At 46.9% G+C, this 26350-nt stretch overlaps 1 protein-coding gene across 3 annotated transcripts in view; it reads left to right on the top strand.

The window, feature by feature from the left end:
• The first annotated feature begins 2541 nt into the window (after positions 1–2541).
• Positions 2542–26350, top strand: part of LOC129833006 (voltage-dependent L-type calcium channel subunit beta-1-like) — a 42720-nt gene continuing 18911 nt past the window's right edge. Inside the window, exons 1-2 of one of the 3 annotated variants that reach the window (XM_055897214.1) lie at positions 2542–3015; positions 6952–7038. In XM_055897214.1, coding sequence (XP_055753189.1) covers positions 2926–3015; positions 6952–7038 — 177 coding nt within the window. In that variant the 5' untranslated portion in view covers positions 2542–2925. Of the gene's footprint in view, positions 3016–6951; positions 7039–12394; positions 12631–26350 lie in introns of those variants that run through there. The other 2 variants (XM_055897215.1, XM_055897216.1) reach the window with 2 other exon arrangements.

Genomic DNA, 26350 nt, shown 5'->3' with positions numbered 1-26350 from the left:
GTCGTACCCACAACTTTCTTGGTGTGTTTCGACCATGATAGTTTGTTGGTGATGTGGACACCAAGGAACTTGAAACTCTCAACCCGCTCCACTACAGCCCCGTCGAAGTGAATGGGGGCGTGTTTGTCCCTCCTTTTCCTGTAGTCCACGGTCATCTCCTTTGTCTTGCTCACGTTGAGGGAGAGGTTGTTGTCCTGGAACCACATTGCCAGGTCTCTGACCTCCCTATAGACTGTCTCATCATTGTCGGTGATCAGGCCTACCACCGTTGTGCCATTCAGAAAACGTAATGATGGTGTTGGAGTCGTGCTTGGCCACGCAGTCGTGGGTGAACAGGGAGTACAGGAGGGGACTAAGCACGCACCCCTGAGGGGCCCCCGTGTTGAGGATCAGTGTGGCAGATGTGTTGTTGCCTATCCTTACCACCTGGGGGCGGCCTGTCAAGAAGTCCAGGATCCAGTTGCAGAGGGAGGTGTTAGTCCCAGGGTGATTAGCTTAGTGATGAGCTTCAAGGGGACTATGGTGTTGAACGCTCAGCTGTAGTCAGCATTCTCACAACGGAGCTAACCTGCTTGCTTTGTTCATGTTCAAGTTGATCAAATCAAAATCAAATCAAATTGTATTAGTCACATGTGCTGAATACAACAGGTGTAGACCTTACAGTGAAATGCTTACTTTACAAGCCCCTAACCAAAAATGCAGTTTAAAAGATACAAATAAGAATAAGAAATAAAAGGAAAAATAGCGAGACTATATACAGGGGGTACCGGTACAGAGTCAATGTGCGGTGGCACCGGTAATTGAGGTAATATGTACATATAAGTAGAGTTATTAAAGTGACTATGCATAGATAATAACAGAGAGTAGCAGCCACGTAAAAGGGGGGCAATGTTCAGGAGTCTTATGGTTTAGGGGTAGAAGCTGTTTAGAAGCCTCTTGGACCTAGACATGGCGCTCCGGTACTGCTTGCCGTGCGGTAGCAGAGAGAACAGTCTATGACTACTGTGGCTGGAGTCTTTTTTCAATTTTTAGGGCCTTAAACATAAATGCCCTCCAAGCTATTCAGGCTACCCAACAGCATAGAATGCAATTGACATCTCTCTTCTTGATGAGAAGGCATGCCAAATGGGTTACTGGAGTAATTTGCTTGACCACAAAATAACTGTATGACTTTAACACCTGCAGTGTCATCTGAATCAGGAATTAAATGGACAAACAGCTAGAGAGAAGGATCTCACCTGAATGCTAAGCCCTTCTGCAGCCCAATTGACTTAGTAAATTAAACAATGAGGCACAAGGGGGTGTGGTATATGGCCAATATACCACGGTTAAGGACTGTTCTTACACACAACGCAACGCGGAGTACCTCGATACACCCCATAGCCGTGGTATATTGGCCATATACCATGAACCCCCGAAGTGCCTTATTGCTATTATAAACTGGTTACCAACGCAATTAGAACAGTAAAAATAAATGTTTTGTCATACCCGTGCTATATTGTCTCATTTACCACGGCTTTCAGCCAATCAGCACTCAAGGCTCGAACCATCCAGTTTATAAAAGCACATAACCTGCCACTCAGGACACATACACTGATAAAGGGACATTCCTTGCATGAGGACCTCACATAAATACTTTACACTGGACAGAAGAAGGGGACGAATACCAATCTACACTCAATACATACCTGTGTGTTTTAGATTCATGAAGCTCCCCCAATGAAGACATTGAAGAAGACTACTTATTCAGACAGGACTTCCCCCTCTCTATTTTATTTTTGTATTCGTTCTTGCTACTACTATTTCTATTTAAAAAAAGGGACATTTTCATTAAGCTTTTAAAGACATAGTAATTGGGAAATAGATTTGTAAAAATGTAATATATACTGAAGTGAAGTTGATAAATACACACAAAGGATGGTGGTCAGATTCAGTAAGACCATAGTAAGAAGTTCTAGATTAACCTAGCTGGCCACAGTACCTTCAAGACTTTTGGGAAAGAATTCCAGGTGAAGCTGGTTGAGAGAATGCCAAGCGTGTGCAAAGCTGTCATCAAGGCAAAGGGTGGCTACTTTGAAGAATCTCAAATATAAAATATATTTTGATTTGTTTAACACTTTTTTGGTTACTACATGATTCCATATGTGTTATTTCATAGTTTTGATGTCTTCACTATTATTCTACATTGTAGAAAATAGTCAAAAATAAATAAAAACCCTGGAATGAGTAGGTGTGTCCAAACTTTTGACTGGTACTGTATTTATGACCATTATAACAATGTAGTGCTCAGGAGACTAAAGTGCTGAAAGGGAACATATGGGGAAACTAAAATGGAATCTAGCATTGATTCTAATGTCTCATGATTTTATTAATGTAATGTTACCTTATCTGTATAACATTGGAATAAATGTACAGTATAATTATCATCATATTGACTATATTGATGCTTTTCATGTTTCTCTGTATGGAGATGAAATGAGCGATGTGACAGATACAATTTCGCTGATGTACCACTGCCTACAGCGACACATGAAAAGAGGTGAGCATCTACAAATGTGGAGAACATCTGTGGATAGATCAGGTTGCAACCTAGCCTAATTGCCTTACCCATTACCCAATCACAAGACATCCCTTCCGTGTTGGTCTCTCATTGATTGATCAGTGATGAGGGTGGGGCCTGGTCAAATGGGGCGTATTCCGTTCGCAGCTGGAATCTCGAGTGGAGCGCACCCGTCCGAATTGTCTGCGCGAATAAACGGAGGGTGGTGAGCTGGGCGGCAGTAGACGACGCAGCTGTTGCTATTGTACTACACTTGGGGAACACCCTCGGGGAAACAACGGCAAGTAATTATCTTCGTTGACAATGACTATAGCGACATCATCATAAACATAGGAATTAGAAAATTGAATTGAAAAAGTAAATCAATGGTACAGAAAAGTAGTATGTCCAGAACGCCTTCGACCTCAACGCAGGAGATCCAAATGGACATGTTTGATCAACATCCTCACGCACAGGTAAGCAGTGTCGGCTACAACTCAATTCTACCCGTGACATCTCATCGTAGGTTTGATGGAGCCAGTCCGCCTGTTGCTGAAGCTTTTTGTTTAGACATTTTGACTGTCCACAGTTCCACTTGTCATAACAGGAACTATACAAGCAGGAAAGCAGGTGAACGATTTTAAACCATTTGAGAATAAGATTTCGTGGAGTAGGCTATAATTCCCAGAGCAAAAATGAGTAGGCCTAATAACCAGGGTAATAACCAAGTAATGCACGTATTTTTCATCTATTATAGTAAAAGCATTGGTTTGGTCACAGAGGGCCACTAATATGGTAATTAACTGTGGCTGCCGTGTGTCCCTTTGGACGGATTTTCTTCTTCCGTTTCTCGTTACCAGCTGCTGTTGCTGTTCCACTTCCAAATAAAACCACAGGAATTATTGGCTATTTTTGGTTTGACCATTTGATGGTTCGCTTTCATTGTGTAGTAAATAAAATGCAATCATTCCACAAAGCTGCCTGCCTATTGTTGTAGGCTAATGCTAAATGGTGTTTGAGTAACGAACTCTGATGTCTTTTCTGCAATTAGCGCAATGTGCCACATGTTACTAGATGGATGAGGTCCCCAAGTGATGCAAGCCACGCCCACGTATTAATGGACTGTGTGGACAGTGGACACAATTTTCTCTCTCGTCCGTTTTGCCTTCATGCAGGAGTAAGGACACCGAATTTTGTTTAAATGGCTTTATACTTATAGGTAGCCTATTGCATTGTTATTTATTTGCTGACAGGAACTGCCATGGCATCAAAGTGTTGCAGATTAATGATGAGGATCACTAACAAACTTTTTCTGAAATGAGAGGGGATGAATGCCATACTCCCTTTAATGGAATAAGATCACACATAATTATCATATCATGTGTTAAAATGCCCTCCTTAATAGGCATGCCTATTCTGCTCTCCAATAAACAGCATATTGGCTAAATGTTCAGAATGTAACTTTTTCTGTAGCTATAAATGGCATCCATCATACAGTGTATGATATCACTGGTTACATGGGCATGATTGGGACATAAAATTGAATGAAGAGAAGAAAATAGGAGAATGACCAGAACAAACCCGCCCACGCTAAGCTCCGTCATTGTCTCTCCACGGAAACCACGACATCACAGATAAACAACACATGCTGTATACAACCTAACACCTCAAGCCATGCCAAGTATGCTTCCTGCACTCCTCACTCTCCCACTCTTTCTCTCTCCATCTCTCCCCTGCCCATCATTCTCTCTTATCTCTCCATCACTCTCTCTATCTCCCTCTCTCTGACTGGTTTCACCTGTCAGATTTCTATCGCTTGCGTGTCGGTGCTGTGCTGAGAGACAGATGGACCCCCTCCTTGTGTCCTGTGGCGGGGACGGGTTTGTGTGTGGCACTCGGATCAAATAGATATAAAGTTCACGCAGACCCGCGGCGGGTGACGCCGGCATATTTATAACTCAGCTGTGGAGTGACGACCAGGGGACCACGATTGTAGGATGCGTCCCAAATGGCAACGTATTCCCTACATAGTGTACCTATGTTGACTAAAGCCCCGTGGGTCCTGGTCAAAAGCAGTGCGCTGTATAGAGAAAATGGTGCCATTTCTAATATCCTGGACGAAAGGCCCCCCGGCCCCCCAGCAACACTGAATGGCAACAACCAACCCAAACAGAGATGGAAACATATGAGCAGGCGCCGGAGAATCCTGAACTGATCCAAATCAAGCCTGGCTACGATAACTCAGATTATAGATTGTGTTTGTTCTTCTGCCTGCAGCACTAGCGGAGGAGTGCTGTTGCTGTACGTTTGCCTGGAGAATGTTCGACTGTGCTCTGCTAGAGCCGGAAGACGGAGACACACCACAGGCTTGTCCTCCCATCCCTCCCCAGTTTACAGTTCCTGTCTAACAGAGCAGCGCTCGCGTCACACACCCCTCTAATTAGTCACTTAGCCCTGAAGGTTGTTTACCAACAGGAAACCTCCCCTCCCTACTTTCCCGGTATGGCATTTCCCTGCCCTTTACTGTAGCCAGACTCTCCTCGTGGCCAGCTCAATAAACCCACCCTTCATTTCCTACAACACCTGTCAAGGAAGCAGAGATCGTGTTGCGTTTTCTCTTTTCTTCATCCTCTGAGTATGATCTGTAGTGTGTAGACCACAGAGGATGCTGCCCATGTCCGGGCCAGCGTTGTAGCGGCTGTTGTCAGCACAGGCAGAGCCATATCTCTGGGGACTACGGTGCCCCGGCTCAGTGATGATGAGAGGGGAGCTGGACTACAGCTGGACTGGACCTAGACTCAAACTCTCTAACAGCTGGTCCGTACCTCACACTGAAGAGTATTCTGACTAGAACTGTAGTAAAGTGTCGGTCTGTTAAAGTTGGTCATAGCTGTGGGCGCAGGTGTGTGCGTGCGTGCGTGTATGCATGCTTGCCTGTGTGTGAGTGTGTGTGTGAAGGTGGAGGTGGAGGTGGTTGGTTGGTTTGGGTTGCTGGGAGCAGGTGTGTGGCGACAAACTGTACAGTTTGTGCTCAATGTGAGCATGATTTTGTACATGAACGAGAACATGGCTCAGAGGTTGATCATGCTTTTGAATGCAGGAATTTTGCCCCATGTGGGTGTCTACTTTTGAACACTACACATATTCATGCATACTGTGTGTGTGTGTGTGTGTGTGTGTGTGTGTGTGTGTGTGTGTGTGTGTGTGTGTGTGTGTGTGTGTGTGTGTGTGTGTGTGTGTGTGTGTGTGTGTGTGTGTGTGTTGTATGTTCCTGTTTACTATTTTTGTGGCCTCCGCTCAGGCATCTGTACACACGCATCTGTACACACAGGAGCCCACCAGTCTTCCTGATTGCCAACAAATGCAATTAGCCGGCACGGCGTATCCATGGTGACGTGACCAGGGTGGGCTCTAATGCAATGGAGGGCACTGCCCAAGCCGGATAGGCAGTTTGCCAGGGATCAGCCAATCGCATTACAGGGTCCCAACCTACATGAATAATGACACGTAATGGAGGTTGAACATGAAGCTGAGCTAAGAGGGTGGAGTATACTGTATACTGTACAGTTTGTGCTCAATGTGAGCATGATTTTGTACATGAACGAGAACATGGCTCAGAGGTTGATCATGCTTTTGAATGCAGGAATTTTGCCCCATGTGGGTGTCTACTTTTGAACACTACACATATTCATGCATACTGTGTGTGTGTGTGTGTGTGTGTGTGTGTGTGTGTGTGTGTGTGTGTGTGTGTGTGTGTGTGTGTGTGTGTGTGTGTGTGTGTGTGTGTGTGTGTGTTGTATGTTCCTGTTTACTATTTTTGTGGCCTCCGCTCAGGCATCTGTACACACGCATCTGTACACACAGGAGCCCACCAGTCTTCCTGATTGCCAACAAATGCAATTAGCCGGCACGGCGTATCCATGGTGACGTGACCAGGGTGGGCTCTAATGCAATGGAGGGCACTGCCCAAGCCGGATAGGCAGTTTGCCAGGGATCAGCCAATCGCATTACAGGGTCCCAACCTACATGAATAATGACACGTAATGGAGGTTGAACATGAAGCTGAGCTAAGAGGGTGGAGTATACTGGTGCTGGGAAAAGATCAGGAAACGTTGTCTCCTCTTAACTCCCATCTCTGGCAGCGCTCCATCTGTTCTGGTCATTGTCTTCTATGTCCCCGAAGCTCTCCTGATTATGGAGATCCAGTATCATAAACAATTTAATTTTGTGGTCTTGAGATGAATTTACCGCTAGAACAAAGCTGGGAGGTTTCATAATGTTTTCTCAACAGAAAATATGTTTTGTGAACAAAACTTTGTTCAAGTGTACTTTTTTTTATCAAGACCTGCTTTGTGAAGCTTGCCCTAATGTCTATTTTTGGTTTCTTGTCTCCTTATCTTCCTTCCTTCTAGGGAAAGTATTCCAAGCGGAAGAGTCGCTTCAAGCGCTCCGATGGAAGCACCTCCTCTGACACCACCTCCAACAGCTTTGTCCGGCAGGTAAGACCCCCTTTTTGCCTTATGCTGTACCTATACTGTACCTTGTATCGTTGCTGCCTGATTCCTCTAGTGATAAGTTGAAGAGATTCGTAGGTGAGAATAGCCCGGTAGGCTGCAGCACTGTTAGCGCCTTCTCATATCAGTAAACCCAGACACATTTGCGTGGTCACTCGCACACAGCCGTCCAAGCTCTCTGCAGTTTTACTTACGTTACACGTTGTTAAAACCTCTTACTCGTCCTCCTTTACTTTCCTTCTCATCTGTGCAATAGCTGTCTTGTTTCTTGTTTTTTCTTGTCCTATCCCTGTCGCCCCACATTTATGTTGCTCTCATAAACACAATTGATGCCTCTGCTGTCCTCCCCAGTGGATGCCCCCACCTACTCAGAACTCAATGTTTTTCACTATGAGTCAACAAGAAACTGGTCAGATTGATGCAGCTTGGATAAGAACAAGACAGAGAGTGAGAGAGTGTATCGTAGGGACTCCAGGAGGTTGATCTCCACAGTCCTGATTGTCATGTCCTGGTTCCGGGTTCTCGTGTAGGGCTCAGACCCTCCCCAGCACGCCCTCCCCCGGTTCCCTGTGTTGCATTGATCAACACTGTCAGGGTGAGCCCATGGAAGCCTGCTCTTCTCCAGCTTTCCCATGGGGGAAATGAACACAACGTACCACACAGAGGCACTTCCTTTCCGGGGGTCTGGAGAGAGGGGAAGGGGTTTAAGGTGACACACGTGTCACCTCCATCACAGCTCATCATGCGGACATGACATTTTTATTAAAGGGGCCCTGTGTCATGCCACCGTGCATCCCCTTTTCCTCCTCGACCTCTCTCAGTTGAGCCGGAAACGTTTCGCTCCTGCCTGATGACATTAACCTGCTCGCTATGGGTGTCACTCTAAACCCCCCCCAAAAAACTCCCCTCTCTTGGCAGTGAACACAGGGAGTGTAGCCCTCCTGTGGATTCTAAAGGTTAGCTAACTTCATCCTCTGTGGCACCCCTCCCCCTTCCTCCCCTACTCACTGGCACGTCTCCTCATTAACTCTCTGTAAGTCTGCTCTGAGCCGGACGTGTACGGTAGGAGGGGCCGTTACAGTGGGTGTTTCCCAAATGGATACCAACCTGTATACAACCTGAATTTGCGGTGAATACTGCATTTAGATGTCATAATGCACTATATCGGCAGGCTGTGTTACGTCTATGTATGCAGCTAGCTGCACTGTGTGTGTTTCCCCCCTCTTTCTAAGCTTTAGTCTCACACACACACACTGTCACACAATCAGCCAGCGGTGGAGCTCGTACACGGCCTGGTTTCCATAGCAACCGGCACACTGAATCTCCCCTCTGTGTGCAGGCGCAGTGGGATGGAGAGGATGGTGAGATGGATTAGTGTGTGTGTGTACACAAGAATAGAGTACTTTAGATACACAGGGGGTGGCAGGCATGTAGTAATGAGCACCGTTACTAGTTGTGATAGTAACCTGGGAAAGAGGAGGTAATATGGGTGTGAAAGACACAAGATGTAGATCAGATGCACCTCTTGTCATCTCCTTGCATCTTTGGAATTGTTCATCGCTGTTACAAGATGATGATGATTTGAGGATTTAATTCTACAGCTCTCTCTCTATCCATCTATTTTTCTTCTCTCTGCTTTCTCCTCTCTCCCTCACACACACACACACACACACATATACACACACGGGTTTTTGTGATCAATACAGTGGACTGTCTGGCAATGGCCTCCAGCTATACTACCATAGAGACATGAGATGAGCTAACCCCCTACACAACACAGTCAGTGAAGGACCATAATCACTCTGGCATCCCTGGGGTCTCATTCGCCGGGCTCCAGTTTCCTTCCATTCCATTTCGAGATACTGTGTCAGTCCAACGCTATTAGGTCCCGATGAATCACAGAATATTATTTTTGACGGCACCAGGGTCCGGTCAATTGGCTGTTTCACAATAGAGGGGGTTGTGTTACGTAAAAGAAGGCTGCTCCAAGCTCAGGACAAATAAATGAAATTCTACGACCGCAATGTTCACAGGATGAAGCCTATCTTTAATAATACACCCTGAAATCACCTCTTCTCATTTGACTGAGGAGAATTTGATAAACCGATAGTTACAATTTCCTCCATGTGAGTGTCAGTTTGTCATTTTTCCTCATTGTTTTTCACTCTTGTGATTTTTCTCAGCTGTGTGGGAGAGAAATCCTGCTGTGGTGTATGTTCCCTTTCCATTGGAAGAGAAAATGTAATCAGTCCTTCTGTCAGTGCAGCCTGGCAGTAGGCTGCTTCTCTTTGAGGAGAGGGAATCAAACAGTAGTCTGACTGGCTGACACTTGGGAGTGACTCTGAGGATACTAGCCTGCCTGGCTGCCTGGCTGCCTGTCTCTGGCAATCTGTTCCTCATGCTGTGGCCTGGCTGGCTGCCTGTTCATCACCAGTCAGTCAACCACTCCTGCGGTCCGCTATGGTGAGGCACCTGTCACAGTGTCAGAGGTTGCCCTCTGCTGGTGGAATAGAGAGACACCAGAGCTGTGCGTTCCCCTACCCTCCACACCGCCTCCAACCCCCTGCTCTCCTAGTTTAGACTTAGATTCAATCAGATCAAGCGTTAACCAGCGATAGCCAACACCCACATAGCTGATGTACACTGATGTAGCATACACCCCCACCCCCAAGAGCCCCGCCCACCCCACAAAAAAAACAATATACATGAACACGATTTTTTGTTGTTGTTATTAGAGGAAATTCACTTGAAAAATAAAACATTTTATCTCAGTCTCATGGCAAAATGTGTAGAATAGTAGGACATTTGCTCAGGAGGGATTCTTGAAAGTTGGTACTATCCTTGTCCGGCAGGGAAACTTTATAGTTTAAAACAATTATTTTGTTGCGTTATTTGAGCTTAAAATGTACATATATTTGGAATTTTCAAACTATCTTCAATAATATTCATTTCCATGTCGGCTCTATGCCTGTAAATGCAAAGGATCCCAATTTCAAACTCTCCAAAAAAGTGTTTAAAAAATAAAATACAAATGGCAATAATGGATATTAATAGAAAAATTATTTCTTGCGACTTTAAAGAATATTTTTTTCTAAACTGTGATTCCAAAAAGGTTTGAGATTTGGTCAACAGCGTCAGATTTGTCGAAAATCCTAAATGAATCAGGAATGAGCAGGGTCAACTATACCATAAGGACCCCTTATTCATGTCCTCATTACATGTAGTACAACAACAACACTCATGGTCTGTAAAGTTCTCTCCTTTTGATAGATTTAAACAAACAACATTGGAATCACCATGGTCACAACCAGAAACTGTCAACTCTTCCTTATAGATTCAAATGGAATATGAATTTTGGTTCAAATATGTTACGTTTAATTAGCTTTTAGAGTCATAAAGCGACTGAGAAAAAAACCCGAATTGCTACTGTGTATACCACTTGAATGAAGAAGAAAAATGCAATTTTGGTCAACTCCGTAAAATATCAACTCCGACAGATTTTTGTCTAACGTCAACTCCGTCAGATTGCTGAAAGATCTGATAGAATGGTTGTTTTTTTATTGGAGATTTTGAAATTAATCATTTGACAGATGTTTGTATTGAACTTTTCTTTTTAGAGGCAAAAATATGTCTGTCTTGAGTATCTGTCAACTCGGGTCAGTGGCTTGTCAACTATGTCACTGATGGCTAATTAAGATTCTGAAAAAAAATGTAATCACTTTTCTGCTTCATATGCTTAAACAATTTAAGTATTTTCCGTGATAGACCTAAAGGATAATGTCAGCTTAATAAACGTTATTTTATGTTCTAAATCTAGAAAAACATGACAAAATGCTAAAGAAATTAGCCCTGCAGCACTTAATAGTGCTATAAAACGAAATAAAGTTTGGAGATTTGGATTACGTATTTGAATAATTGAACGGTAATATTTGAATAATCTAACGTTAGCATTAGAATTGCTTGGACCTTCCGGGGGGGGTGCTACGCCACTGCTGATGTTTTGGCGGTGTCAGAGGTGGAACTGCGTCTGCAGCTGCTCTTGTGATCGTTGTCACGGAGCCACATCCATGAAATTAAAAACAATGATATATTGGAAAACAAGAAGAAAGTAGGATATATAGAAATAATGACACTTAAATGTAAAATCATTAAGCAAAAATAATGAGGATTTCTATCAGCCCGAATCGAGGTGTAGATTACATCGCACATTCCAGTGTTCAAACTTGTAAACAAGGCTAAATGGGATTTCTCTTAGTGCGACGCCGTGCAGCCAATGGCAATGTCTGCTTTAGGTACAGCATAATGCGAGGAGCCGTTTGTGGGTTGGACAGCTCTAACACAGTCCCACCTCTGACACGTCAAAATATCAGCTATGTGGATGTCAACTAAAGCAGATATGATTGAATCAGGCCCTTAGTTTAGCAAGCTGGAGCCATTTTAACACTGACTGACTGCTGCCTGGCTGGCTGGCTGGCTGGCTGTGCCAAAGAGTTCAAGTTCAATTCATCTCCTTCACTAATCTGCCGACTCCTCTTCACTTATTTGCTGACTACTTGAATTGACCTAAGTTTGCTTATCTGCTTTCGGATTGATGAAGAAGTATGATCACTACATAAGGACGTATGATCTAAAGAAGAAGGGACATGTTCATGATAGTAGAAGCTGGAATAATCCATTGAAGTGCAACACTTTAGAAGTGAAAGCTTGTAGGTATTGTATCCAGTTTGTGTTGCTGGAACAGGAATGGCAACTGTTGCCTGAACTTAATCAAAGAGATTTTAGAATAAACCTGTGTGGCCTTGAAATGTGTCCGTTTTATTTCCCTTGTCTTTAGGGGACAATCGCCTCCTGGGTGCTGACTGGTTCCAAGTGTGCTGTCATATTATTGTGCACTGGAAGTCCTTGTTGTTGCCGCTGATACACTGTTCACCCCTCCCTCCTCACGCCCGCCCCATCTAGTCACTTCCTCCCCTCTAACCCCATATCATCCCCTTGTTTGATGTCCTGTTCCGGGTACAGAGAGAGACAGAGAGCAGGATAGAGGAACGTTTTTATTTTTTTCCCCCCTGCCCCAGCCTCTCTCCCACGTCAGTTGGGACATTGAATGACTGACGGCGGCATACCAAGCCTCCTTCTGGGGCTCGTTGCGTTGCGTTCACGGTCCTGTTTCTGTCCTGCCAGGGCTAAATATAATTCCCCAGTTTGCAAATGTAGCACAAGTCCTGCAACCTGACCCCCACCCCCCCCCCCCACCCACCCACCAGTCCCAGCTCTCTCACTCCCCTCTCCCTTTCTCATACACAAGGTTCAGGTTCTTGGAGGTGGGGGTGTGTGTTAGGAGAGCACTCTCCTATTTTCACACGTACAGTAGTCTCTCTCTTTCAGACACACACACACACACACACATACTTTTGGACTTACACACTTGCCGGCACAGTCTCTCTCTCTCTCGCACACACACGCGCACACACACACACTGCTGGTCGTTGGTGTGGACTGTGGCTTTGCCCCTCTGGTTTGCCGTGGTGTGGCGAAGGCGGTATGGAACAGACTGACAGGTATCGCAGGCCCGGCATGGTAAGACAGATCTAGCTAAACGCTTTACACTTTTGGTGAGTCTGTTATGGCACCCGGTACGGAAAGGGCGCCTTGCCGTACTGTAGGAGTGTGCGCGTGTTGGAGTATGTCTGTGAGACTATGTGGGCGAGTGTGTCAGAGAGGATTGACATTTAGGTTGGTGGACAGAACACATTAACGTAGAAAAAAGTTTGTGATGCGCCATTTCCTGGTGTCTCTCATTCTCTCTCTCGCGCTCTCTTTGATCCTCTTCTTTTGCCTGCGTTGTGTGATTCCATTTTGGGCTGGGCCACAGCTGCAGGAAAGGCGCTGGGGTTTTAATTAGACTTCCAGTCCCCCTGGTAGACTGGCTGCCTGCTGCGGGACCCGCCAGCCTCACTGTCCCAGACCCTAGACCCTACAGCCATTTTATGAGGCCCCCTCTATTGTGAAACATGTGATCTGCACCTTTGGGGATCCAGGCTGGTCCCCAGAGATGCAGATCACATAGTCCGTAATGTCAGTGTTTCCTAACAACAAGAGAATGTAATGGTTTTGACCTCCACAAATGTCAGACAGAGTGCTATATTTATGTAGCTGATTTCTTGATAGGTGGACGTCTAGGAGGGTAATTTCTGATAATTATTTTTAATGTTACATTTCCTATGCGTATTGTTTTAGTTGTTGTTTTCGTTTCAAAGTACCTCTTTAAATGCTGTATGTCTCAACAGTATAATTAGTTGTTTAACAGTATAATTAGGCAAGTCTATCTGCCATTAGCTTATCCATTTTCAAAAGTTTTTGTTGATATTACTTAATTAGTGCCCACTTTGAGCTGAATCACGCCTCTGTGTATTCTCGGGGGAGGTCTGTACATGACTCACGTTTTCTGTGGTTGTCTCCCTCAGCACTGCAGGGCCTTTTTTTTAATTTTTTTATAGCAGTCCACGAAGACACGGTGGTCCGTCGTCCAGCCCATTGTCATGCCAACGGCACGCATCGTGTGCCAAGGCACATGGCCATTTAGACCCTGGGACGCGCCACTGGCCATCGCGAGACATTTGTAACGCTCCTCTCTCTAGTACACTGTCAGCTACCAACCTGGCTTCCTGCTTCTCAATACCTGTTGCTTTTTTAATCCTCTGGAAGAGTGTTGCTTGTTGATCTCCAGTTTCACCCGCTGACTACTGTTTGTCAGTGCTGCAGTTGTGGGACGTGAACGCCCTGTGGAATAGGGATTGAGCCTGGGCATGATCATGGATTCTGTCCGTCGCCCTCTCTGCTGTCTGTCTGAGTGTGTGTTTGCCCTGTCTCTGACTGGGATTACAGCTAGGTAGACTGTTTGCTCCGATCACACAGAGGGAAGGAGGGAGGGAAGGAGGGAGGGAAGGAGGGAGGGAAGGAGGGAGGGCAGGAGGAGATAGGCAGAAATATAGCCTAGGGGAGTAGCGAGAGAGTGTGATCTTGTAAGGATTAGAATGTCATCATTAATCATACGAGTGGTTTGGTCCATTATTGTCTTTGACTTCGGTATCTTTCCTTGCTATCTTTTCGATCTTATTTCACTCTGTCCCACACACACCGCCTTCTCACTTTGAATCTTAGTCTGTTTTCATCCGTAGATCTTTATATCGTCATCAAGGCAAAAGGCGTATGACTTCACAGCCCGTGTTATACTTCCTCCGACAGTCACAACGGAGGACACTAGATAGTTGCTTATACTATTCATCCACACATACTGTGCTCCGCAGGCTCTGTACTCCAGCACTTTGGATTTGATATGATACAATGAGGTTAAAGTGCTGACTGTCAGCTTTAATTTGACTTGTATTTTCATCAATCTCGTCGGGTGAACCGTTGAGATATTACTGCACTTTTTGTACATAGTCCCCCCCATTTCAGGGGACCAAAAGTATTGGAACAAATGAATTTATGTGTGTTAAAGTAGTCAAGTTTAGTATTTGGTCCCATATTCCTAGCATGAAATGATTACATCAAGCTTGTGACTCGACAAATTTGTTAGATGCATTTCCTGTTTGTTTTGGTTGTGTTTCAGATTACTTTGTGCCCGATAGAAACGAATGGTAAATAAAGTATTGTCACTTTTATTGTAAATAAGAATAGAATATGTTTCGAAAACACTTCTACATTAATGTGGATGCTACCATGATTACGGATAATCCTGAATTAATCGTAAATAATTAGGAGTGAGAAAGTTACAGACGTGTAAATATCATGCATCTGTAACTTAAGCTGTAGCCTGAAGACGCAATGTACACATCTCCAGTCCATAACAGTATTGTACCATTCTCCCTCCTCCATCGTGCAATCATGTATTGGAACAGTAAGGCCTTCATTGCATCAGAAGAGGCAACATCATTAACATAATTTATCCCCTCAAGGCAACGCTTTTCACCCCTCATTATTCAACGCTCTTGTCTTTCACACTCCCACTCTTTCCTTTTTCTTCTCCCTCTTTCTCTCTCTCTCCCTTTCCTCACTCTGGTTCTCTCTCGCCCTTCTCTCCCCCAATTTGTTTGATATTAGAGCTAAGCAGGTGTGAATTCATCCCAGTGGAAGGAGCCACTTTGCAGATGAAGAGAGCAGGAGAAGAAAGGCAGTCAGGGCTGTTGGTGAAAATTACAGCCTCTCACCTCTCATACCTCCATGTCTCAGTGTTTTCAGCTGACTAGCCCTGCCTACTAACTCTGCCCAGCCCTTCCTACTAACTCTGCCCAGCCCTTCCTACTAACTCTGCCCAGCCCTTCCTACTAACTCTGCCCAGCCCTTCCTACTAACTCTGCTCAGCCCTGCCTACTAGCTCTGCCCAGCCCTTCCTACTATCTCTGCCCAGCCCTTCCTACTAACTCTGCCCAGCCATGCCTACTAGCTCTGCCCAGCCATGCCTACTAGCTCTGCCCAGCCCTGCCTACTAGCTCTGCCCAGCCCTGCCTACTAGCTCTGCCCAGCCCTGCCTACTAGCTCTGCCCAGCCCTGCCTACTAGCTCTGCCCAGCCCTGCCTACTAGCTCTGCCCAGCCCTGCCTACTAACTCTGCCCAGCCCTGCCTACTAACTCTGCCCAGCCCTGCCTACTAACTCTGCCCAGCCCTACCTACTAACTCTGCCCAGCCCTACCTACTAACTCTGCCCAGCCCTACCTACTAACTCTGCCCAGCCCTACCTACTAACTCTGCCCAGCCCTACCTACTAGCTCTGCCCAGCCCTACCTACTAGCTCTGCCCATCCCTACCTACTAACTCTGCCCAGCCCTACCTACTAGCTCTGCCCAGCCCTACCTACTAACTCTGCCCAGCCCTACCTACTAACTCTGCCCAGCTCTGCCCAGCCCTGCCTACTAACTCTGCCCAGCCCTGCCTGCTAACTCTGCCCAGCCCTACCTACTAGCTCTGCCCAGCCCTACCTACTAACTCTGCCCAGCCCTACCTACTAGCTCTGCCCAACTCTGCCCACTAGCTCTGCCTACTAGCTCTGCCCAGCCCTGCCTACTAGTACTGCCCAACTCTTCCTACTAGCTCTGCCTACTAGCTCTGCCCAGCTCTGCCTACTAGCTCTGCCTACTAGCTCTGCCCAGCCCTACCTACTAACTCTGCCCACTAGCTCTGCCCACTAGCTCTGCCCACTAGCTCTGCCTACTAGCTCTGCCCACTAGCGCTGCCTACTAGCTCTGCCCACTAGCTCTGCCTACTAGCTCTGCCCAGCCCTGCCTACTAGCTCTGCCCAACTCTGCCCACTAGCTCTGCCTACTAGCTCTGCCCAGCCCTGCCTACTAGCTCTGCCCAACTCTTCCCACTAGCTCTGCCTACTAGCTCTGCCCAGCTCTGCCTACTAGCTCTGCCCAACTCTGCCCACTAGCTCTGCCTACTAGCTCTGCCCAGCTCTGCCCACTAGCCCTACCTACTACCTCTGCCCAGCCCTACCTACTAACTCTGCCCAGCCCTTTCTAATAGCTCTGCCCACTAGCTCTGCCCACTAGCTCTGCCCAGCCCTACCTACTAACTCTGCCCATCTCTGCCCTTTCTACTAACTCTGCCCAGCCCTGCCTACTAGCTCTGCCTACTAGCTCTGCCTATTAGCTCTGCCTACTAACTCTGCCCAGCCCTGCCTACTAGCTCTGCCCACTAGCCCTGCCTACTAACTCTGGCCAGCCCTGCCTACTAGCTCTGCCCAACTCTGTCCACTAGCTCTGCCTACTAGCTCTGCCCAACCCTGCCTACTAGCTCTGCCCAACTCTGCCCACTAGCTCTGCCAACTAACTCTGCCCAGCCCTGCCTACTAGCTCTGCCCAACTCTTCCCACTAGCCCTGCCTACTAGCTCTGGCCAGCCCTGCCTACTAGCTCTGGCCAGCCCTGCCTACTAGCTTTGGCCAGCCCTGCCTACTAGCTCTGGCCAGCCCTGCCTACTAACTCTGCCCAGCCCTGCCTACTAGCTCTGCCCACTAGCCCTGCCTACTAACTCTGGCCAGCCCTGCCAACTCTGGCCAGCCCAGCTCTGTCTATTAGCTCTGCCTATTAGCTCTGCCCATTAGCTCTGCCCATTAGCTCTGCCCATTAGCTCTGCCCATTAGCTCTGCCTACTAGCTCTGCCTACTAGCTCTGCTTACTAGCTCTATCTATTAGCTCTTTCTACTAGCTCTGCCTATTAGCTCTGCCTATTAGCTCTGCCTACTAGCTCTGCCTACTAACTCTGTCTATTAGCTCTGCCTACTAGCCCTGTCTACTAGCTCTGCCTACTAGCTGTGTCTATTAGCTCTGCCTACTAGCTCTGCCTACTAGCTCTGCCTACTAGCTCTGCCTACTAGCTCTGTCTATTAGCTCTGTCTACTAGCTCTGCCTACTAGCTCTGCCTACTAGCTCTGCCTACTAGCTCTGTCTATTAGCTCTGCCTACTAGCTCTGCCTATTAGCTCTGCCTACTAGCTCTGCCTACTAACTCTGTCTATTAGCTCTTTCTACTAGCTCTGCCTACTAGCTCTGCCTACTAGCTCTGTCTACTAGCTCTGTCTATTAGCTCTGTCTTAGCTCTGCCTACTAGCTCTGCCTACTAACTCTGTCTATTAGCTCTGCCTACTAGCTCTATCTATTAGCTCTTTCTACTAGCTCTGCCTATTAGCTCTGCCTATTAGCTCTGCCTATTAGCTCTGCCTACTAGCTCTGCCTACTAGCTCTGCCTACTAGCCCTGTCTATTAGCTCTGCCTGCTAGCCCTGTCTACTAGCTCTGCCTACTAGCTGTGTCTATTAGCTCTGCCTACTAGCTCTGCCTACTAGCTCTGCCTACTAGCTCTGCCTACTAGCTCTGCCTACTAGCTCTGCCTATTAGCTCTGCCTACTAGCTCTGCCTACTAGCTCTGCCTACTAGCTCTGCCTACTAGCTCTGCCTACTAGCTCTGCCTATTAGCTCTGCCTATTAGCTCTGCCTATTAGCTCTGCCTATTAGCTCTGCCTACTAACTCTGTCTATTAGCTTTGTCTATTAGCTTTGTCTACTTGCTCTGCCTATTAGCTCTGCCTATTAGCTCTGCCTATTAGCTCTGCCTACTAGCTCTGCCTATTAGTTCTGCCTAATAACTCTGCCTATTAGTTCTGCCTAATAACTCTGCCTATTAGTTCTGCCTAATAACTCTGCCTACTAGCTCTGCCTACTAGCTCTGCCTACTAGCTCTGCCTACTAGCTCTGCCTACTAGCTCTGTCTACTAGCTCTGCCTACTAGCTCTGCCTACTAGCTCTGTCTATTAGCTCTGCCTACTAGCTCTGCCTACTAGCTCTGTCTATTAGCTCTGCCTACTAGCTCTGTCTTAGCTCTGCCTACTAGCTCTGTCTATTAGCTCTGCCTACTAGCTCTGCCTACTAGCTCTGCCTACTAGCTCTGCCTACTAGCTCTGCCTATTAGCTCTGCCTATTAGCTCTGCCTACTAACTCTGTCTATTAGCTTTGTCTATTAGCTTTGTCTACTTGCTCTGCCTATTAGCTCTGCCTATTAGCTCTGCCTATTCGCTCTGCCTACTAGCTCTGCCTACTAGCTCTGCCTATTAGTTCTGCCTAATAACTCTGCCTATTAGTTCTGCCTAATAACTCTGCCTATTAGTTCTGCCTAATAACTCTGCCTAATAGCTCTGCCTACTAGCTCTGCCTACTAGCTCTGTCTACTAGCTCTGCCTACTAGCTCTGTCTACTAACTCTGCCTACTAGCTCTGCCTACTAACTCTGCCTATTAGCTCTGCCTACTAGCTCTGTCTATTAGCTCTGCCTACTAGCTCTGCCTACTAGCTCTCTCTATTAGCTCTGCCTACTAGCTCTGCCTACTAGCTCTGCCTACTAGCTCTGCCTACTAGCTCTGCCTACTAGCTCTGTCTACTAGCTCTGCCTACTAGCTCTATCTATTAGCTCTTTCTATTAGCTCTTTCTACTAGCTCTGCCTACTAGCTCTGGCTACTAGCTCTGCCTACTAACTCTGTCTATTAGCTCTGCCTACTAGCCCTGTCTACTAGTTCTGCCTACTAGCTGTGTCTATTAGCTCTGCCTACTAGCTCTATCTATTAGCTCTTTCTAGTAGCTCTGCCTACTAGCTCTGCCTACTAGCTCTGCCTACTAGCTCTGTCTATTAGCTCTGCCTACTAGCTCTGCCTACTAGCTCTGCCTACTAGCTCTGCCTACTAGCTCTGTCTATTAGCTCTGTCTACTAGCTCTGCCTACTAGCTCTGCCTACTAGCTCTGTCAATTAGCTCTGTCTATTAGCTCTGCCTACTAGCTCTGTCTATTAGCTCTGCCTACTAGCTCTGTCTATTAGCTCTGTCTATTAGCTCTGCCTACTAACTCTGTCTATTAGCTCTGCCTACTAGCTCTGCCTACTAGCTCTGCCTACTAGCTCTGCCTATTAGCTCTGCCTATTAGCTCTGCCTATTAGCTCTGCCTATTAGCTCTGCCTACTAGCTCTGCCTACTAGCTCTGCCTACTAGCTCTGCCTACTAGCCCTGTCTATTAAATCTGCCTGCTAGCCCTGTCTACTAGCTCTGCCTACTAGCTGTGTCTATTAGCTCTGCCTACTAGCTCTGCCTATTAGCTCTGCCTATTAGCTCTGCCTATTAGCTCTGCCTATTAGCTCTGCCTACTAGCTCTTTCTTAGCTCTGCCTACTAGCTTTGTCTATTAGCTCTGCCTACTAGCTCTGCCTACTAACTCTGTCTATTAGCTCTGCCTACTAGCTCTATCTATTAGCTCTTTCTACTAGCTCTGCCTATTAGCTCTGCCTACTAGCTCTGCCTACTAACTCTGTCTATTAGCTCTGTCTATTAGCTCTTTCTACTAGCTCTGCCTACTAGCTCTGCCTACTAGCTCTGCCTATTAGCTCTGCCTACTAGCTCTGTCTATTAGCTCTGCCTACTAGCTCTGCCTACTAGCTCTGTCTATTAGCTCTGCCTACTAGCTCTGCCTACTAGCTCTGCCTACTAACTCTGCCTACTAGCTCTATCTATTAGCTCTTTCTACTAGCTCTGCCTATTAGCTCTGCCTATTAGCTCTGCCTACTAGCTCTGCCTACTAGCTCTGCCTACTAGCTCTGCCTACTAGCCCTGTCTATTAGCTCTGCCTGCTAGCCCTGTCTACTAGCTCTGCCTACTAGCCGTGTCTATTAGCTCTGCCTACTAGCTCTGCCTACTAGCTCTGCCTATTAGCTCTGCCTACTAGCTCTGCCTACTAGCTCTGCCTACCAGCTCTGTCTACTAGCTCTGCCTACTAGCTCTGCCTACTAGCTCTGCCTACTAGCTCTGCCTATTAGCTCTGCCTATTAGCTCTGCCTACTAGCTCTGCCTATTAGTTCTGCCTAATAACTCTGCCTACTAGCTCTGCCTACTAGCTCTGCCTACTAGCTCTGCCTACTAGCTCTGCCTACTAGCTCTGCCTACTAGCTCTGCCTATTAGCTCTGCCTATTAGCTCTGCCTACTAGCTCTGCCTATTAGTTCTGCCTAATAACTCTGCCTACTAGCTCTGCCTACTAGCTCTGCCTACTAGCTCTGCCTACTAGCTCTGTCTACTAACTCTGCCTACTAACTCTGCCTACTAACTCTGCCTACTAGCTCTGCCTACTAGCTCTGCCTACTAGCTCTGCCTACTAACTCTGCCTACTAGCTCTGCCTATTAGCTCTGCCTATTAGCTCTGCCTACTAGCTCTGCCTACTAGCTCTGTCTATTAGCTCTGCCTACTAGCTCTGCCTACTAGCACTGTCTATTAGCTCTGCCTACTAGCTCTGTCTTAGCTCTGCCTATTAGCTCTGTCTATTAGCTCTGCCTACTAGCTCTATCTATTAGCTCTTTCTATTAGCTCTTTCTACTAGCTCTGCCTACTAGCTCTGCCTACTAGCTCTGCCTACTAACTCTGTCTATTAGCTCTGCCTACTAGCCCTGTCTACTAGCTCTGCCTACTAGCTGTGTCTATTAGCTCTGCCTACTAGCTCTATCTATTAGCTCTTTCTAGTAGCTCTGCCTACTAGCTCTGCCTACTAGCTCTGCCTACTAGCTCTGTCTATTAGCTCTGCCTACTAGCTCTGCCTACTAGCTCTGCCTACTAGCTCTGCCTACTAGCTCTGCCTACTAGCTCTGTCTATTAGCTCTGCCTACTAGCTCTGCCTACTAGCTCTGCCTACTAGCTCTGTCTATTAGCTCTGTCTATTAGCTCTGCCTACTAGCTCTGTCTTAGCTCTGCCTACTAGCTCTGTCTATTAGCTCTGCCTACTAGCTCTATCTATTAGCTCTTTCTATTAGCTCTTTCTATTAGCTCTGCCTACTAGCTCTGCCTACTAGCTCTGCCTACTAACTCTGTCTATTAGCTCTGCCTACTAGCCCTGTCTACTAGCTCTGCCTACTAGCTGTGTCTATTAGCTCTGCCTACTAGCTCTATCTATTAGCTCTTTCTAGTAGCTCTGCCTACTAGCTCTGCCTACTAGCTCTGTCTATTAGCTCTGCCTACTAGCTCTGCCTACTAGCTCTGCCTACTAGCTCTGCCTACTAGCTCTGCCTACTAACTCTTTCTATTAGCTCTTTCTACCAGCTCTGCCTACTAGCTCTGCCTACTAGCTCTGCCTACTAGCTCTGCCTACTAGCTCTGTCTACTAGCTCTGTCTACTAGCTCTGTCTATTAGCTCTGTCTATTAGCTCTGTCTATTAGCTCTGCCTAGTAACTCTGCCTAGTAACTCTGTCTATTAGCTCTGCCTACTAGCTCTGCCTATTAGCTCTGCCTACTAGCTCTGCCTATTAGCTCTGCCTATTAGCTCTGCCTACTAGCTCTGCCTACTAGCTCTTCCTACTAGCTCTGCCTACTAGCCCTGTCTATTAAATCTGCCTGCTAGCCCTGTCTACTAGCTCTGCCTACTAGCTGTGTCTATTAGCTCTGCCTACTAGCTCTGCCTACTAGCTCTGCCTACTAGCTCTACCTATTAGCTCTGCCTATTAGCTCTGCCTATTAGCTCTGCCTACTAGCTCTGCCTACTAGCTCTGCCTATTAGCTCTGTCTATTAGCTTTGTCTATTAGCTTTGTCTATTAGCTTTGTCTACTAGCTCTGCCTACTAGCTCTGCCTATTAGCTCTGCCTATTGATCTGCCTATTAGCTCTGCCTATTAGCTCTGCCTATTAGCTCTGCCTATTAGCTCTGCCTATTAGCTCTGCCTATTAGCTCTGCCTATTAGCTCTGCCTATTAGCTCTGCCTATTAGTTCTGCCTAATAACTCTACCTATTAGTTCTGCCTAATAACTCTGCCTAATAACTCTGCCTACTAACTCTGCCTAATAACTCTGCCTACTAGCTCTGTCTACTAACTCTGCCTACTAACTCTGCCTACTAACTCTGCCTACTAACTCTGCCTACTAGCTCTGCCTACTAGCTCTGCCTATTTGCTCTGCCTACTAGCTCTGCCTACTAGCTCTGTCTACTACCTCTGTCTACTAGCTCTGCCTACTAGCTCTGCCTACTAGCTCTGCCTACTAGCTCTGCCTACTAGCTCTGCCTACTAGCTCTGTCTATTAGCTCTGTCTATTAGCTCTGCCTACTAGCTCTTTCTTAGCTCTGCCTACTAGCTTTGTCTATTAGCTCTGCCTACTAGCTCTGCCTACTAACTCTGTCTATTAGCTCTGCCTACTAGCTCTATCTATTAGCTCTTTCTACTAGCTCTGCCTATTATCTCTGCCTACTAGCTCTGCCTACTAACTCTGTCTATTAGCTCTGCCTACTAGCCCTGTCTACTAGCTCTGCCTACTAGCTCTGCCTACTAGCTCTGCCTACTAACTCTGCCTACTAACTCTGCCTACTAGCTCTGCCTACTAGCTCTGCCTACTAGCTCTGCCTATTTGCTCTGCCTACTAGCTCTGCCTACTAGCTCTGCCTACTAGCTCTGCCTACTAGCTCTGCCTACTAGCTCTGCCTACTAGCTCTGTCTATTAGCTCTGTCTATTAGCTCTGCCTACTAGCTCTTTCTTAGCTCTGCCTACTAGCTTTGTCTATTAGCTCTGCCTACTAGCTCTGCCTACTAACTCTGTCTATTAGCTCTGCCTACTAGCTCTATCTATTAGCTCTTTCTACTAGCTCTGCCTATTATCTCTGCCTACTAGCTCTGCCTACTAACTCTGTCTATTAGCTCTGCCTACTAGCCCTGTCTACTAGCTCTGCCTATTAGCTCTGCCTATTAGTTCTGCCTAATAACTCTACCTATTAGTTCTGCCTAATAACTCTGCCTAATAACTCTGCCTACTAACTCTGCCTAATAACTCTGCCTACTAGCTCTGTCTACTAACTCTGCCTACTAACTCTGCCTACTAACTCTGCCTACTAACTCTGCCTACTAGCTCTGCCTACTAGCTCTGCCTATTTGCTCTGCCTACTAGCTCTGTCTACTACCTCTGTCTACTACCTCTGTCTACTAGCTCTGCTTACTAGCTCTGCCTACTAGCTCTGCCTACTAGCTCTGCCTACTAGCTCTGCCTACTAGCTCTGCCTACTAGCTCTGTCTATTAGCTCTGTCTATTAGCTCTGCCTACTAGCTCTTTCTTAGCTCTGCCTACTAGCTTTGTCTATTAGCTCTGCCTACTAGCTCTGCCTACTAACTCTGTCTATTAGCTCTGCCTACTAGCTCTATCTATTAGCTCTTTCTACTAGCTCTGCCTATTATCTCTGCCTACTAGCTCTGCCTACTAACTCTGTCTATTAGCTCTGCCTACTAGCCCTGTCTACTAGCTCTGCCTACTAGCTCTGCCTACTAGCTCTGCCTACTAACTCTGCCTACTAACTCTGCCTACTAGCTCTGCCTACTAGCTCTGCCTACTAGCTCTGCCTATTTGCTCTGCCTACTAGCTCTGCCTACTAGCTCTGCCTACTAGCTCTGCCTACTAGCTCTGCCTACTAGCTCTGCCTACTAGCTCTGTCTATTAGCTCTGTCTATTAGCTCTGCCTACTAGCTCTTTCTTAGCTCTGCCTACTAGCTTTGTCTATTAGCTCTGCCTACTAGCTCTGCCTACTAACTCTGTCTATTAGCTCTGCCTACTAGCTCTATCTATTAGCTCTTTCTACTAGCTCTGCCTATTATCTCTGCCTACTAGCTCTGCCTACTAACTCTGTCTATTAGCTCTGCCTACTAGCCCTGTCTACTAGCTCTGCCTACTAGCTCTGCCTACTAGCTCTGCCTACTAGCTCTGTCTATTAGCTCTATCTATTAGCTCTTTCTACTAGCTCTGCCTACTAGCTCTGCCTACTAGCTCTGCCTACTAGCTCTGTCTATTAGCTCTGCCTACTAGCTCTGCCTACTAGCTCTGCCTACTAGCTCTGTCTACTAGCTCTGCCTACTAACTCTGTCTATTAGCTCTTTCTACTAGCTCTGCCTACTAGCTCTGCCTACTAGCTCTGCCTACTAGCTCTGCCTACTAGCTCTGCCTACTAGCTCTGTCTATTAGCTCTGCCTACTAGCTCTGCCTACTAACTCTGCCTACTAGCTCTATCTATTAGCTCTTTCTACTAGCTCTGCCTATTAGCTCTGCCTATTAGCTCTGCCTACTAGCTCTGCCTACTAGCTCTGCCTACTAGCCCTGTCTATTAGCTCTGCCTGCTAGCCCTGTCTACTAGCTCTGCCTACTAGCTGTGTCTATTAGCTCTGCCTACTAGCTCTGCCTACTAGCTCTGCCTACTAGCTCTGCCTATTAGCTCTGCCTACTAGCTCTGCCTATTAGCTCTGCCTACTAGCTCTGCCTACCAGCTCTGCCTACTAGCTCTGCCTACTAGCTCTGCCTACTAGCTCTGCCTACTAGCTCTGCCTACTAGCTCTGCCTATTAGCCCTGTCTATTAGCTCTGCCTGCTAGCCCTGTCTTCTAGCTCTGCCTACTAGCTGTGTCTATTAGCTCTGCCTACTAGCTCTGCCTACTAGCTCTGCCTACTAGCTCTGCCTATTAGCTCTGCCTACTAGCTCTGCCTATTAGCTCTGCCTACTAGCTCTGCCTATTAGCTCTGCCTATTAGCTCTGCCTACTAGCTCTGCCTACTAGCTCTGCCTACTAGCTCTGCCTACTAGCTCTGCCTACTAGCTCTGCCTATTAGCTCTGCCTACTAACTCTGCCTATTAGCTCTGCCTATTAGTTCTGCCTAATAACTCTGCCTTCTAGCTCTGCCTACTAGCTCTGCCTACTAGCTCTGCCTACTAGCTCTGCCTACTAGCTCTGCCTATTTGCTCTGCCTACTAGCTCTGTCTACTAACTCTGTCTACTAACTATGCCTACTAGCCCTGCCTACTAGCTCTGCCTACTAGCTCTGCCTACTAGCTCTGCCTACTAACTCTGCCTACTAACTCTGCCTACTAACTCTGCCTACTAACTCTGCCTACTAGCTCTGCCTACTAGCTCTGCCTACTAGCTCTGCCTATTTGCTCTGCCTACTAGCTCTGTCTACTAACTCTGTCTACTAACTATGCCTACTAGCCCTGCCTACTAGCTCTGCCTACTAGCTCTGCCTATTAGCTCTGCCTACTAGCTCTGTCTTTTAGCTCTGCCTACTAGCTCTGCCTACTAGCTCTGCCTACTAGCTCTGCCTACTAGCTCTGCCTACTAGCTCTGCCTACTAGCTCTGCCTATTAGCTCTGCCTATTAGCTCTGTCTATTAGCTCTGCCTACTAGCTCTGCCTACTAGCTCTGCCTACTAGCTCTGTCTATTAGCTCTGTCTATTAGCTCTGTCTATTAGCTCTGTCTATTAGCTCTGTCTATTAGCTCTGTCTATTAGCTCTGTCTATTAGCTCTGTCTATTAGTTCTGCCTAATAACTCTGCCTTCTAGCTCTGCCTACTAGCTCTGCCTACTAGCTCTGCCTACTAGCTCTGCCTACTAGCTCTGCCTATTTGCTCTGCCTACTAGCTCTGTCTACTAACTCTGTCTACTAACTATGCCTACTAGCCCTGCCTACTAGCTCTGCCTACTAGCTCTGCCTACTAGCTCTGCCTACTAGCTCTGCCTACTAACTCTGCCTACTAACTCTGCCTACTAACTCTGCCTACTAACTCTGCCTACTAGCTCTGCCTACTAGCTCTGCCTACTAGCTCTGCCTACTAGCTCTGCCTATTTGCTCTGCCTACTAGCTCTGTCTACTAACTCTGTCTACTAACTATGCCTACTAGCCCTGCCTACTAGCTCTGCCTACTAGCTCTGCCTACTAGCTCTGCCTACTAGCTCTGCCTATTAGCTCTGCCTACTAGCTCTGTCT

This window comes from Salvelinus fontinalis, chromosome 34 (genome assembly GCF_029448725.1).
Source record: "Salvelinus fontinalis isolate EN_2023a chromosome 34, ASM2944872v1, whole genome shotgun sequence".
Taxonomy (NCBI): domain Eukaryota; kingdom Metazoa; phylum Chordata; class Actinopteri; order Salmoniformes; family Salmonidae; genus Salvelinus; species Salvelinus fontinalis.
Note: the sequence above shows the minus strand (reverse complement) of the source record. Positions and strands in the feature narration are given on the sequence as shown.